A 16,989-nucleotide genomic window follows, 5' to 3' on the forward strand; every position below is an offset into this window, starting at 1 on the left:
TTCCTTTCGGTATAACAGAGCGTCCTCTTGTCCTACTGCCGTTGACCCTTCCCTGAACAACAAGTCTCTCAATGGCATGCTCTCCAGGTTGCGTGATATTGTCCGAAGTATCTGATGATACGCGCTCTGACTATAGATGAAAGCCTTTCTTGTAAGTTTTTACTGGTGTTAATTAATATGAAACTAGTCACCCGCCCCGCCTGATAAATTTTTGTATGTCTTGTTCAACCCTCAGGTTGTGGCTTTATCTACAGAATATACTTTACAGTTGATAACCTGCTCAACCCCAATATTTGCAAATTAGGAAAAAGACTTAAGATGTCACTCTTGTAAATCTAAACAATTTGTTATGTTTTTAAAGTGATAACCCTCACTTCTGGGATTAATACACAAATAAAATTTGAAAACAAAATGCGGGACTCGAACCCACGATCTCTCACGTTCCGTGCGAGTCTCAACTGAGCTAACCGTTCGAGTGACGTATTGTCATAAAATCTTGGTACAAAACGTCGGTACGACATGGGTTACTAATAATACTGTTGACTTATAAAAAGCGCGTACATCTTTTCAAAATGCCGGCAACGCTCCTGTGATTACTTCTGGTGTTGCAAGAGAATGTGGGCGTCAAAAATCACGTTAGATCAAGTGACCCATATAAAAGACAGGTAGACGCGGCGGGGTCTTTGTTATTCAAATTACTTTCATTATACATATTTAATAAATAAATAATCAATTTGACTCATTACCGCATTATCGTCGATAATTTCAATAGAATGAATAAAATAACATTGCGGATTTCCTAAAACTTGAGTTGCAATCCAGAGTTGAAGGAGAATTTAACCACTTCGTTCGCAGAGGTTTTTTATTATTAAATATATAAAAAATATAATGTCAGCAGACAAAAGTCGCTGTACCTGTCATTTTAAATTGTCATAAAATATTTTAATACTTAAAAAGTTATAATATATTATAAATTAAGTAATTATTATAATAAAAAAGTTATGGACGATACTGGCCTCACATTTGCTTCAATGTTTGCTGGGCTAATGATCTTAATGTTACTCTTATTTATGTCATTGATAATAATGGTACCCCATTAAATATTTATCAAAAAGGTAGGTAAGTGATGTCTTTAGTAGCTTTATTGAACAAATAGAAACATCTTCCTGAGGCTATAGATGTAATAGTCTTCTTTGCCTGTAGTTAAAAGCTGCGGGATGGAATGTATCTATAAGTGTCAGTAGGGTCGGCATAAAATACAGAGTAAAAGTGGTTCCAATAAAATTTGAAACGAAAAGTTATGAGAGCTCTAAGAGCGTGGGTCGCTTAATACAAAAAATTCTTCGAATGGCGACCAGAAGACGCAGTGTTGGTAGGCATGTATATATATATAATGGTATATATATATATTTATAGGGGACCATCATATATATATATATGATGGACCGACGATCAAGGTCGCCGGAATACGGTGGACGAGGGCAGCGCAGGAGCGTTTGTCGTGGAGATGTTTGGGCGAGGCCTTTGTCCAGCTGTGAGTGTGTGTGCTTCCGGCTGATGATGATGTTCGACTCTCCTCTCGAAGCTTCATGTACAGATTCTGTTGATAGTATACCTAAACCAATAATTGCATATTAGGAAATTGTCTGGAGGTAGCAGGACGTCCGTTGAGCTCAGAGCGGAAAAGGTCTTTAGGTACGGACAAATTAAATTCAAATCAAAATAGGATTTAAAATCGAATTAGAGTGCCTCAGACCTGCGAAGAATGCGAGCAAGAAACTCAGCAGAAAACTAAATAAAATTTAAATATATTCCCGATAGTGGTGGAAACAACTCTAAAAATAAAAATCGTTGCTGAAGAATGTCTAAAATTTATCTAAATTTCAGGGCAAGAGCGGTTTGGCAACATGACCAGGGTGTACTACAAGGAAGCTGTGGGAGCCTTCATCGTGTTCGACGTGTCGAGGATGGCCACCTTCGACGCTGTTGTCAAGTGGAAGAACGATCTGGACACGAAGGTGCAACTTCCAGACGGTTCGCCGATACCGTGCATTCTTCTTGCAAATAAGGTGAGCGTTGACTTTTAATGACTTTCTTTTTATTGGCATTATAAACGGTTGCCTCGCGAATCATTTTTCCATTCACACTTTTATGGAGTGCCAAAAAATGCTCCTTGATTTTTAATACTTGTGACGTTTTAAAAGGAATTCATACTTTGGTGGTTTCATATTAGATAGGTTTTTAGCTTGGGTAATGTGTTTTTAAACTGGTTAATCACGGATATTCAAAAATGTCGTGATTATATCGTAAAATTTTGAGGGGCGTCTCTTTATCTTTTCTATATCATCTTTATATTGTATACCGTATTTAATATAAATAGGTATCAAGTTTAATATAAATAGGTATCAAGTATTGATATCGACAGTTGTATTTGGGTCCCTTATACCGCTATCGACAACACGTGTTCCAAATAGTTTTATTTATAAGTATATTATTATTAACAAGCTAACGTAAAGTAATAAAATAAGTAGAGAAAAAGTATAACTATCCCATAATGGTTGATCTGTCTCCCTGTAACTTTAAGGTTACGTAACGTCCATAGGTAGATAATTTTTCTATGCAAAATAGGTGACATCGCATCTTACCAGGCGACGGGACGAAACCGATGGAGACAGCTCGTTGAAATCTCGACAGTGAGGAAACGACTAAGTCCCGATCCAGTTTAATAAAAATCAGTTTTACGTAAACGAGTTCAAATGCCAGTCTTGATCTCGATTAAATACAGAGCGATTTCAGCAATGCCGTTCGAGCGTTTTGACATAAACTGTGTCAAACATGTCATAAACAATAGAATCACTGACCTCTACTGTATACCACTGGACTGGCGGCTGTCAAAGTGCTTTTGTGTATGTTTGATATTCGCCATTTTGGCGCTGTTGGCCATGTAACGAGTCTGCAGTACTAAAACTAGTGATAACAACCTCGGCAAACATCGATAGATGGTGGGAATCTATTTACAAAAAAAAGTCTACTTTATTACATTGATTCTTGAAGCATAAATAACACGGAAAACGAACGAAATTTAATTCAAAATGCAATTATTGTGCGTCAAAATTAGTTCTCTGGACGCTCGCGAGTGTCGCTTCAAATTTGCTGTCAAACATAATATGGAACAGTCCGTCCAGTGGTATTTATACAGGTCAGTGAATAGAATGTATCAAATACAAAACACAAAATTGTTAAATGTCAATCAAATATGTTGAACGCCCATTCGGCGGTCAGCATTTAAACGCGTTTAGGCTATAACTGTGTGTTGGTGAAATCAGAATTGAATCTGTAAACTCGTTTACAGGCATGAGCTTAGTTAAAAGTGTTTCTAATCGCTTTCTACTTCAATTGTGAAAACGAAGCTAGGAAGAAGAAGTTTTTGGTTATAGTTTTATTTATTTTTTGCTTTTTATTTATTTAATCAATAATTTTGTTCTTTTCTTTTCTCCCAAATCTTTGAAATATTTTTCTTACTTAAAATTTTTAATTTAATGATTGCAAAAAAACTAGTGAGCTTACTGAAGCGTCTGACTGGCTTATACAATATGATAAGTTGTTACTTATACACATGTTGTTTTTATACACAAAGGGAACACCCTTTATACACAAAGGGTGTTCCCTTTGTGTATAAAAAAATAAGAATATCTCCTGGGTCTATTAAGAGTCTGTGTTGTACAAGGATTATCCACGAGTACGTCTTAGTTTTTTTTGTTATTTATTAATGGAATGAGACGTTCGGTTGATTAAATAAGAAAATTTCCCCTCTTAATAATTATGACTAGTTCCATAGTTGTATCTTCGAATATTTACCAATTTCAAATTTTCTCTCGAAAGACAGATCTCGTAGCACAGTTAGAGGAAGATAACAATCTGAAAAAATATTCCGAGTAAGACGACAAAATAGGACAAGCCTGGCTGAGAATTCCAATATTAATTCTAAGCAATCTATCTCTTTTTAAATTCCGAACTGAATGAACGAATAATCCAAATGATTTGAGTTTTCTTTAGTGTTAATTCCGCCAATATTTATTTTTAAACAATCCGACACGTGTTTCCCCTCCACAGGATGCCTAGATCCTCAGGACGTGTTGTCTCGCCAAAATCTGGCATGAGACTGAATCAAATGAGCCGGTAGCCGCTCTTTTATACCCTCGTCCCATGAAATGACGCGCTGTGATTGGTCGGCTGTTGTGACAAATTACCCCCGGAAGAGATACGTAACAATTGTGAAGGGACTAAATTTGTTTGTTCATTCAACAATGTAAACATGTTATTTTGTGTTTTATTATTTCTAATTGCTTTAACACATTGAAGCGAAAATTCCGAACATTTTTTAGCGTACGAAAAGTAATATAATAGTTCAGAGTCGTTCTATATTTGCAAGTTCACCTATAATTAAAAAAATATGGAAATAATACAAGCCATTTTTGCGCATAAACTTCATTTTACACCATAATATAAACAAACTGAGTGAGCAAATACGATAATTTCTCTAAGCAAATAGTAGTTTTAATTGAAGAAATTATAATTGAGATAATGCGCTGTATAATTCAACGCCACAGCTTATGTATAATTTATTCATAATACTCACGTTATAGTCCAACATGACTTCTGAGAAAATTTAATGGCTATTTAATCGCTCTATAATGTATTTAGATTCTATATTTCTCTTCAATCATTAGCATTGAAAGGCTTAACGTATCTTATTTATGGCTCAATTTTGTATCAGATTAAATTCCGTTGTAGCTTGTTCGTAATATTGGTGTAAGTATTACGAATCGGTCCCGGGTTCGAATCCCGGTAGGTGCAAGCATTTATATGATGAATATGGATGTTTGTTTCCGAGTCATGGATGTTTAAATGTATTTATGTATGTTTATATGAATTTATGTATGTTTAAGTAAGTATATTGTATTAAATATATCATTGTATTGTAACCCATAACACAGGCTATATATGCTTAACTTGGTGCAAGATAATTTGTGTAAAAAGTGTGTCAATACTATTATTATTATATTATTATTAAATATTGCCTCAGATCAGATCTTTTGTAATAATTTTGATTCATATAAATGTAGTCAATGTTCATTTTGGTATTTTTCTTTATTTACTAGGCAATCCTAGACTTAGCGTACAGTAAGTTCTTAGGCATAATCGGCAATTATTAAAATATTTAATAAGTTAGATAGAGTTAATGGCTCCTTCATAGGTCATTGTATTCATTTTTATAATAAAATACCAGACATTTTATAATAAAATAAAGACTAGGACTCACTGAGCACAAATTCAAGAAATATATAAAAGCTTCTTTACAAAGAAGTTATAAAAAGGTTTTAAGCTTTATATAAATTTACTAGCTGACCCAGCAAACGTTGTATTGCCGATATTAAAATCGCGATACAAAAGTAACTGTTGATCATAGATGGGTGAAAATTTGAAGTTGTGTGTATTTATGTAAATGTCAAAAAATCTAAAAAAAAATTTGGCGTGGACCACCCTTAACATTTAGGGGGATGAAAAATAGGTGTTGTCTCGATTCTCAGACCTACCCAATATGTACTCAAAATTTCATGAGAATCGGTCAGGCCGCTTCGAAGGAGTTTAACTAGAAACACCGCGACATGAGAATTTTATATAAATTTATAACTAAACACATACTTAATACAAAATAGTGAACCAATTAAAACACGCAACTTCATTCGCGTACACATAGGACTGATCAAGTACCTACCTATTAGCGACAATTCTATTTCATTTTTAAAATAAAAGAACACTAATAACATATACTGTCGCGCCCTTTTTGTAAATAATGATATCTTCTAGAAGGTCGTAGTACTATCATCAATATTTTTCGCAGCGCACGCGATGGTAAGAATACTTTTGTAATTTTTCATAAACCTTGCGTTACATTAGTGGAATTTTATAAAGGATCCCTTATTTTTTTTAGTAATAAAACCTATGTAACCCGGGGATAGTGTAGCTTCCCAACAGTAAAAGAATTTTTCAAATCGGTTCAGTAGTCTTGGAGCCTATAACAAGCAAACAAACAATCAAATCTTTCCTCTTTATAATATTTTATTATTAATTAATAAAACATTGAACTAAAAATATATTTTTGTTCGTTCAGTGTGACCAGCAGAAGGAAGGAATTGCTAATTCACCGGCCAAGATGGAAGAGTACTGCCGTGAGAAAGGTTTTGCCGGCTGGTTTGAGACCTCCGCCAAGGAAAATATCAACATCGAGGAGGCTGCCCGGTCATTAGTTAATAAGGTATGCATACAGTATGATTTTTTAATAACAATAAGGTTCGAGACGAACAGGACGTTCAGTTGATGATAAATGCACTGCCGCTCAGGATTCTTGAAAATCACAGGAGTTCTGAGCGGCACTACAATTGCGCTGACTGTCTTATGATGTTAAGTCTCATTTGCCCAGTAATTTCAGTAGCTACACCGCCCTTCTGACCGAAATACAATAATGCTTCTACATTACTGCTTCACGACTGATAAAGGCACCGTTGTGGAACCCATAATCTAGCCGGCATCCTGTGCATAGAAGCCTGCCACTGGTATATACCCTAAGGGCATATGCCCTAATTCGCTTCTTACGACACCCTTGGGCCTGTAACTTCCCTATTCTTTTTATGCCCCGGAGAAGCACAGTTAACGAATTTCTCTTAGGAATTTCGTGTTCGAAGACTCTGAAAATGATACAGAACGCTAGTATACTGCTAATACAAAAATAGTTAGAAATGAAAAACTTAGAACTTTAATTATTAAAATTAGAAATTTCTTAATGTTTAAAAACCATTAAATTATTAATTTCAATTTATTTTTTAATCTTACATTGAACAATTTATTAATCAAAAAATATTTGAACAATGTACTTCTCACTACATCTAATGACTAATGTTGCCTAATACGACAGCTGTATAGCTACAGGTATACTGCTTTAAGCATTCCGGTGACGCGAACGCACGAGATTTCACTCTTCCAAAAGTGTCTAAAAATATATATTTATGTTTTAATTATTTATGTATCACGTGCACCAGTGGGAGGCTTCTTTGCACAGGATGCCGGCTAGATTATGGGTACCACAACGGCGCCTATTTCTGCCGTGAAGCAGTAATGTGTAAGCATTACTCTGTTTTGCTCTGAAGGGCGCCGTAGCTAGTGCAATTACTGGGCAAATGAGACTTAACATCTTATGTCTCAAGGTGACGAGCGCAATTGTAGTGCCGCTCAGAATTTTTGGGTCTTTTGAGAATCCTGAGCGGCACTGCATTGTAATGGGCATGGCGTATCAATTACCATCAGCTGAACGTCCTGTTCGTCTCGTCCCTTACTATCATAAAAAAAAACCAGGCATGAGCGTGTTGGTGATGCGAACTCATGAGATTTTCCCCTACCAAAGGGAAGAAAAGGATTTTCTAAAGAAGTTTTCACTTAAAAAATATTCTAAATGAAAGGACCATTTCACAATCCTAAAACTTCTTGAACATCGTAATAATAAACATCTCTACTAAGAATCAACAAAATTCTTCGTCAGTTTTAATCATTCTAATGTGTTTTTTTCGCCATTCCATGCGCTATCAATTATCTTTTCAGATTATTTCAGTATGACGGCTTATTGAGTACAGAGCATAGACTTAGAGAATACTAGCGTATCGACGACGTGACAGCCCGATAACCAATTTTGATATTTCAATGTGTGCGTTAGCTAGTGGTTCGCCACTTTAATGTTCAAAATACTAAGAAGTTAATTCCAGGCTGACTGCTTACGACTAGTCAATAAAATCGGTTACATTAAGAATAGATTCGCTATTCTATCTTGCTGTACCTCCGCTACAGATGTTCTTCTCTCCCGCACGCCTTGTTTGTCAGTACGCTAGTATATTTTTAGTCTATGGTGCAAATTGTTCAGATGTTCACCTGGTATTTTATAACACACGATAATTTAATGTCGTTGATAATTTAATCAGCAATGTGTTTCTTTATTATCTTTATCTACACCCATGCTTTAAATCCTCTATTAAAGGTTCCGAAACAGTTAGCTTATTGCCAACATTAAAACACCCAATGTTCTAATAACCATTACATGATCTAAACGAGTGTTGCAATGTTGTACTGACTGTTTCATAACAACACTCCTATTTTTTTTTCAACCCCTTCATGCTCAAAGAGTTTTAACAGACAGCCACATTCTTATTGCTCGATGCGTGGTATCTGTATGAATTTCAAAAAAAGAACATTTTCGTTTACGCGCGTTCCACACTACCAGTACGCCGCGCGCCGTAATAAAAAAGTAGATTATTCGAATCCCCGCCATTTTTCTTCGATATTTTTATTGTTTTGTTTACAAAAAATGAGCGATTCATTTTAAACGCTGCAAAAGAACATTATATTCGAGTGAATTTTAATTATTGCACTATACAAAATGTATAATTGTTTCATTAAAACTTACTTTATTTGTATATAATCAGTAATGAATGATATTAGGTTACTACTAGGACGGGTGTTTTAATGTTAGCAGTAAGCTAACTGTTCCAGAATCTTTTAGAGGATTCATATTCTGGGTGTAGATAGAGTCTTGTATGCAACTGTTGATAATTAGGTATTAAAACACTCATGTGATACTATTATCCACATTCGTGTTTTAATACCCCTTATTACACAACAGTTGCATAAATAACTATTAACCTGCACTACTCGGCCACATTATCTCTGATTCTCGCTGGAACGTGAAGCGCCCTCCCCTCCCCTCACCCCCTCGCACGTTGCGTCAGTACGGCTTGCAATTTCATTATCGTTAGGTACATGTCGGTATATTTTCGTGCTATCTATCACTGCTTTGTTTTTGAGGTTTTCATTGTTGCGTTTTAACGTTTTTTGTTAATAGTTCTGAAGTATCTGTTGTTCTGTACCGCTATAAAAGTACTGCCAGAAAAATAAATAACCCAGACTCTTTTATTGATTTTTCATCATTATAACAATAATACTTAGCATCACAACACAACACAACACGACAATATTAATGATATGACACTGAAAAAATATATGGTTGTCTATTAACTAATAATATCCTAGTGATGTTTTGCGCACCGTAAGAGCGCTTTCGCACTACGTCCGATCAGGAGGTCTTCTCGCAAAATCGACAACGATACATTCGGAACGATACGATAATACTCCGAATATATCGCAACTATCCTACTCTAACAAATGTTCGAATTCCTTATCGCTTATCGTTACCATAGACTAATAATTTCAGTTTTTTACGATGTTAGTGTGAATGAAATATGTTGAAATCTAAACATTATCTGAGCTATGTTTAACCAAAATATAGTTTAGGCGCTAAGGACCATGCCAGACTCTGCACCACCAATTTGCTATCATTAACACATACTGTAAATGTTAAAAAAAATGTAATGAATATAAAATGACCATTTAAAATTGAATAAAAAATACAAAACTCGCGGATATAATCTACGATATTAGCATCGACAGCCTAGAAGGTGTCGTTATCGTAAAAGTGACGTTTGATTATTTGTGAAATTCGAATATTCGTCTCTGACATTTTCAACTAAGAGTAGGGTTAGGACCGATAATATCGAATAATGTTTCGTTCGTTCAATCATCGTTTCGACATTGAATACGCTTAATAGTTACATACTAAGAGTAGGATTCGACACGATTAATGACACGATTTATCGAATATATATATTAGGAGTAGGCCCCCAGATTTCGATCCGTACCTGTGAAGACAAGGTCGGGAGTAGTCGTAGAACTATTTCTATGGTAGTTTACGCACTGGATCCGGCTTCCGTCATCCGATCTCTTTCCGTCAACCGTCAGAAAAAGTTCTACAACTACATCGGATCGTTTTTCACGGATACGGATCGGACGTAGTGCGAAAGCGCTGTAACAAAGCGACGATATTCAAATTCAAATTCAAATATTTTTATTCAAAATAGGATTTAAAATCACTTATTGAACGTCAAAAACTACTACCCATTCAAAAGAGACTGCCTCAGACCTGAGAAGAATGGGCGCAAGAAACTCAGCGGGCTTTTTTTTTATATAAAATATGGATTACAATGTGATATCGTACAATAAACATTTATAATTAAAGAGCCTGAGGGTGTTCGCTTTATTCCCAGTCCGTGGTGTCATTAAGAAAATCGTTTATGCTATAATAACCTTTCCCACACAAACGTTTTTTAACAATTCTTTTAAATTTCGTAACACATTTGTTTTGTACATTTTCTGGGATCATATTGTAGAAGCATATACATCGCCCAACAAAAGACTTACTAACTCGACCAGATAGTAGGTAATATAAGTAGATAATAGATTCATAACAAACTGTTAATCAAACAATACTTTTAGCAAAGCAAATTATGCACATGACATTAAGTGGGATTATTGCAAATGTGCAAGTTCATTACGGATTGCCGACGGTATATTATTGGTTCAGTTCATTGCGAGTGAATAATGAATGATAGACGAACGTAAATGGCCTCCAGGGGACAAATAAGGAGTTGTAATTAACAATACGAAGTACATCAACGGTTGCAGACATGCGATCAATGTCTAATTAACATTCAGTATTTGTCTATCGTGTTTCTGAGTTATATATAACTCGTAGCTAATTATTGTCTATATTACAGACTATATAAGGATGAGTTATTCGTGATGAGTGTAGTAAACAATGAACTTTCTTCCACGTACATCCAAACGATGCAATGAAACTGATTCAGTTTGAATTGGATATAAATATTAACAAGTATTTTCCATAAAAAATATGCTGTATGCAGCAAGGCCAGCAACAAAATACTCAAAACGTTCCAATGTTAGTTAAGAATAAAAAAAAAACGCGTAAAGCTCCACACAAACTGTTAATAATTAGGCATTTTTTAACATTTTTGTAAAAAGAATATAAGAATGTATAGCTTTAAGTTTTACAATTAAGCTGGGTTCTCACTGACAGGATCCAGCCACCACAAGTATCTGGTACCCATTTACGAACAAACATACGAAAAATGTATGAATTTTTTGAAATGAAAATTTCTTTAGCCGCGTTGGGCACTTTTTGGGTAGGGGAAAATTTTATGGATTCGCGTCACTAACATGCACGTGAATTCTCTTGAGTTGGCGTCACCGAAATGCTTATAGCAGTATATCTGTAGCTATACAGCTGACGTATTGCGCAACATTTGTGCTTTTTGACGTTATCTTTTAAGTGCAATTGAATGGATTTAGTGAAATTTTCAATGTACATATATACTGTGCATTGTTGAAATAGTGTTTTTGTTTGAATAATATATAAAATAAGTTAGTTAATATATTTTGTTTGATTAATATACTATAAAATTAGTTAGTTATAAGAAAATAAGTTTTAAAATAAATTGAAGAAGTTCTGTAATATTATGAAATTTCAAATTTTAATACTAATAGTTCCAAGTTTTCATTTCTATCAGCTATGTCTACAACTGCCATTTTTTATCACATTTCTTTATTCTCGTTTAAAGAGGGCGCGCGTGATCACTGAAAACGCTACAGTAATGGCGTTTTTATTAAAAGCGTTTTGGTGTTCATATTAGATATAGTACCTTCATAAATAATTCAGTGCATAGGCAATGCAACAATAATGTAAACGTGAGCGATACTCTAGCTTGAGAGATAGGCGTTAAAAAGAATTCTCTACTTTTTCAAGTACATAAATTATTATACATATAAAATTGAAATTGAAGTTAAGAACGAAATACATATTTTATTTTACACGGTTCCTACTTGAACAACCAATTTCTACCGGTTTAGGTATACCTCAGTTTAGGTACAAGTCCCAGAATGGATATGATTATTATTAATGTACCTATCGTTTTATATAACTGACATATTCAGACTATTCAAGTGCTAAATGAATATTATTCTTATGGAATCTGTGTATTTTATTAATGCACTATTTGGGCATAAAATATATTTTCTCTAAAAACAGTCGAATCTTTTTTTAAACAAATTTTAGGAATAATTATGTTATAACTTTTCGTTGACTAACTAAACTAATTTCTATTCGAAATTCATGAATTAATAAAAATACAGCTTTTAAAAAAGTCAGTGGTGACGTTGTTGGTATTTCTTACATTCATTTTACATTTTACAGCTTATAAGGTAATTAGTTTATAGGGTATTTTGTAATGCTTAATGATTGCCTGTTTTCCAAAATGAAAAATTCGTTAGCAGTATTAAGGAAATTGTACATTAAATTCAAACGTACGAAATAGCTCTAGCTCTCGGTCTAACGACACGTCTCTTCTGCGCCGCACGAGAACAGGTCCGTTTTTTCATTAACTCGACGATGTAACTACCTACGATTAATGGTATAAGGCCATTTGTTTTTCTGTCCACCATATTGTTACGTAACTTTTTGAAATACTTTTTACTTAACTTGCGGAGCTTGTGTTGGTTGGATCGGAATATTATTCGGGTTAACGAACTAATAATGACGAAATAGTCTTTAAGTTATACTGGACTACGATTCTTGCTAGTCATAAATATATAGACATACTTTAGCCTTGAAAAATTGATATTTGCTATAGTAAGTATTTATTATCCCAGTAAAAGTAGTAACAAGCACTATGTATTAATCGGAAGAAAGTGTGATTCCTCTACGGAAGTATATTGAGTCCCTCGGTTTCACTTTGTGCCGAAAAAATTACGACATACGAAACGCAGACGTGGTCGCTAACTATAGGCCTTTTGAGGAAGCTGATGGTCGCTCATAGGGCAATGGAGAGGGCTATGTTCGGAGTTTCCCTGCGAGATCGAATCAGAAATGAGGAGATCCGTAGGAGAACCAAATACACCGACATATGCCAGATGGTTGCGAAACTGAAGTGGCAGTGGGCATGTTTAGGTCGACGGATAGACGGCCGTTTAGGCATTAATGTGCTCGAATGGCGACCACGTACCGGAAGACGTAGTGTTGGTAGGACCCCCACAAGATCGCCGGAAACTTGGTTAGATGAGAGCAGCGCAGGACCGATCGTCGTGGCAATTTGGGGAAGGCCTTTGTCCGGCAGTGAACGTCTTCCGGCTGAAATGATGAAATAATATTAACTGATATTGTAATTTGATTACAGATACTTCTTAACGACAAACTACTTCAGAACAATGACAAAGATGGGGAAAGGTTCGCGCTGGATCACAAGATTGCCAACGGCGAGAACAATCGGGACCAGGGCAACGGCAAATCCTGTACGTGTTGACCGCAACGCTCTCTCTTGAAGGTTTATCAATTGCCTTACAAACAAATAATTCCTTGTATTTTTAGTAATTTGCTCAGAATTAACTACTGCATCGAGACCTCTGTTTGTTAATTATTATTTTGAAAATGTTCACCATTTTGGCAGTTTTCACTATGTTGCTGTTTTATGTCATGTTATGTTATATCAAGGTTAGTATTGCGGTATCGATTCTGTATTTATTTTTAATTCATTACTCTTAATACTTGCACCTATTCTATTACTCTTTTTAAATATATTATGGAGTATTACTTATATTGATTATTATTATTGTATTTTTTCTATGTATTTTAATTAAATCTCTTGGTACATCGTAGGCATAGACATACACTTCAAAGCAAACACATTTCAAGCTGCCGATCATATTGTATGCGGATAATGCTCCATCTAGATGTATACATCTATGATTATCAGACTTCGCATTAAATTGATTACAAAAAATATATGTATTTTTATACAGAGACATTTTCTGGAAGTGTCAGTTTCTAGAATTTCATCATAGCTTGTGTTTTGTTTTGATATTTTATGAAAATATGTCTGGTTAGTAAATATGTATAGGTTTTGCTTGAATGTTATGTTTATTTGTATAATATCAGTATAGGTTCACTAAAGGCCATAAATTTTTCCATGGGCAGCTTAGTACCCGTCCATTTCTGTGTTATTAATAAACGCGAAATAAAGTCATTCCAAATTTAAAACTTTTTGTCTTTATCTTACCTATGTCACTACAAAATTACATGACAGGGAGAAGTGATTTTTGACGTAACTTTTCATTGCGCTTATTAATAAGACAGTTTATGTTTTTATCTTCTTAAAACGTAATGTATGTGAAATCTGTTGAGACTGTTGGCCTTTGTTTAACTTGAAACTTGGTTGGAGGCTGTACTATCCGTATTATGGGCGGAGCCACGGATAAGCTAAGATATAAGCTAGCTAACTCTACAGTTGATATTAAAAAGTCATCAACATCATCTTGAGACAAGAAATTATCGTCCAGTTATTTTATTTCATATGACCTTTTCATTTTGTAGTTAAGTATTCGACCCCAACCAGTCATATAATATTTATTAAGCACAGGGCATTATTACTGTACAATTAGAAAAATGTAAAACTTACTTTTATAGCCCGTTGAAGTATTGTTGGTCGACGAAAATAGTGTGAGAGAGATGGCAAGTATGTCGAGGTGTAAGTGAGAGTGAAGTGAATATATTCCCGACGCGCAATGGTATAGTAATATTTTGAGTTAGTTTCACTACGTAATACTACTTTCCGTGTATTCCATTTAATTTTAATCTTCGATTTTATTTACGTAGGTTAAAATGATATTATATTTTTAAATCAAATCAAAAGTTATATTTATGTCAAGCCTCAAAAGTGTCCTAGTTGGGACACATGTTGACAGCTACGTTTATTTCCACTTGCGCGCAAGTGACATAAACATACTAAATCCGTCTCTTTTAATGTTTTAATCACGATTTTCATTTTCACATCATTTTAACGTGTTCGTATGCTATGCGGGACGTTTTTCGATTGTTTTTGGTATACTATATTGTAATTTGTTTGTATGTTTAGAAAACATTGTATTTACTGATGATGGAGTCGTTAGCGATTATATTGTCAATCGAAGTGCCTCTAAAATGATCGAATTTGTATTATAACCTATTTATAATGTTACTATGTTTATTCGAATTGGAATTAATTTATTATACAGTGTTTCTAGAACATATTTGTTATAGGTATTTGTTTCTTTGAATAGTAGGTATGTATGTAACGCATTAAGTGTAAATACCTATTCAAGGTAAAAAGAGTCCTATATAAGTCTATAAAATTAAAGCGAAGAGCTAGGTAAATAATAACACGTCATTTTACATTCAACAATTTTTCGGATCCGTAATTTGCCTAGTTAGTTTGGACATAGAAGCCCCAAAAAATAAAAATGAAAATAAAAACTATTGATCTCTCTCCAAATTTCAGTCCACTTTGAAGTTGCTACGTGCACCTGCGTCCATAGATACATAAGGCATTCACCCCTCTGTGACCCTATTTTTGTTACTGCGCAATTGTTCGCAGCAACGTCGGACTGGACTTCAATTTGGAAAGTCGTATAAAAATATTTGTAATAGTGCTATGACAAAATGTTGAACTTTCTAGAAACACTGTATAACTAGGAATACTTTAATGATTTTATTACGTTACTTAGACATGTAAGTTATGTATATAGGCGATTAATGCTGTTTTTGAGACAATTTTATAAGTATAATCGTAGCCTACGTCTTTGAACTGTAAAACACTATAAATAAGATTATTTTATTTAGTCTCCTAATTAAGTAGGCCTTAATATTAATGATTGTAAATGATATTCTTTTGAAATCTGTTGTCGAACACTTGTTGTGCCATGTCGGGCTAAAGTCATAATAATTATTGCTAAGTTATGTTTTATTATTATTTACGATAAAATCTTAGAATATTTTATAGATGGAGTCGTTCGATGCGTCATGCCTTACACAAAATGAATGATCGAGCGGTAGATTTATGAGCTCATGATGATGGCGTCTCCATTTTGCTAAATACTCTAAGAATATATTAACTGAAGTGACATTGACGGCTTTTGTTTTATCGCTAGTTAAAATGTTAGTTAAAAATCATTCGGCAATTTAAGTGAAATTGACAAACTTAAGGTCTATAATCGGTTGTGTATTGAGTTTAATATAAAGTTTATTAACTAGTGTTGAAACAACAGCTTGAGTGTTTATTGTGCGCAAGAGTGGATTTATTACAGAATAAATTGTTTTACATATTGTTTTGTTGTTTTTTTGTTCTCTTCTTACTTGCTTGTTGTCTTGTAATTTTATTATCAGCGCATCTTGGAATGTTTAGCATCATATAATATACATCATACGTTTAGATACTTTTTGGTAGATCGCCTTTTATTTAAGGTATCTATTGGTGCATATTAATGTTACTAGGATATCAGTCTCTCAAAAAACATACAAATTTAATACCCGCAACGAAATTCTATAAATCTCTATACAAATAGAGACAGAATTCACTAACCTAGAAGAAAAGAACCGAACAGTTTTATTCGAATCTGAACTGATAGCAAGAGAAATCAACCAGTAATGAGCCAAAAGATGTGAATAGCAATAGGCTCTGTCTGTATTGAGAATATATAGTTAAAACAATGGAATAAGATACAATTACTCGCTACTATTTTTAACAGCCTTGTTTTCTGGCATCGTCCCAGAATAATGGAAAACATTCCATAACATAGTCCATATACAAGGGGCCTATAGAAGATATTGACATTTTGAGGATTATTTTTGCTCGTATTGAATGAGAATCAACCAATTTACAACGGTTTAAGCTGAGTTTAGGAACAATTTCTCAACTGCAGATAAGACACATAACGTGAAACACCGTGGAAGAATACAGTGAGAACAATGAGAACAATTTTGATTTAGTCGAGGCATTTGACAGCATCAGCTGTGATCCCATATAGGAAACTCTTGATGTCCAAAGAACGCCAGCGGCTTTTACATAAACACTATCAAATATATATTTCAAAATAGCAAAGCGAAAGTGCAATAATAAATGCTAGGTGAATCCATTTTCACCTAAACTGCAGTGTTGGAAATGTTTC

The 16,989-nt window shown here is 34.3% G+C and overlaps 1 protein-coding gene across 6 annotated transcripts in view; it reads left to right on the forward strand.

Moving 5' to 3' along the window:
- Positions 1-16,149, forward strand: part of LOC126976425 (ras-related protein Rab-32) — a 66,622-nt gene extending 50,473 nt beyond the window's left edge. For all 6 annotated transcript variants that reach the window (XM_050824753.1, XM_050824752.1, XM_050824750.1 and 3 more), the window contains exons 3-5: positions 1,888-2,069; positions 6,176-6,319; positions 13,188-16,149. In XM_050824753.1, coding sequence (XP_050680710.1) covers positions 1,888-2,069; positions 6,176-6,319; positions 13,188-13,313 — 452 coding nt within the window. In that variant the 3' untranslated portion in view covers positions 13,314-16,149. The remainder of the gene's footprint in view (positions 1-1,887; positions 2,070-6,175; positions 6,320-13,187) is intronic.
- Positions 16,150-16,989: the final 840 nt, after the last annotated feature.

This window comes from Leptidea sinapis, chromosome 40, assembly GCF_905404315.1.
Source record: "Leptidea sinapis chromosome 40, ilLepSina1.1, whole genome shotgun sequence".
Lineage (NCBI taxonomy): Eukaryota > Metazoa > Arthropoda > Insecta > Lepidoptera > Pieridae > Leptidea > Leptidea sinapis.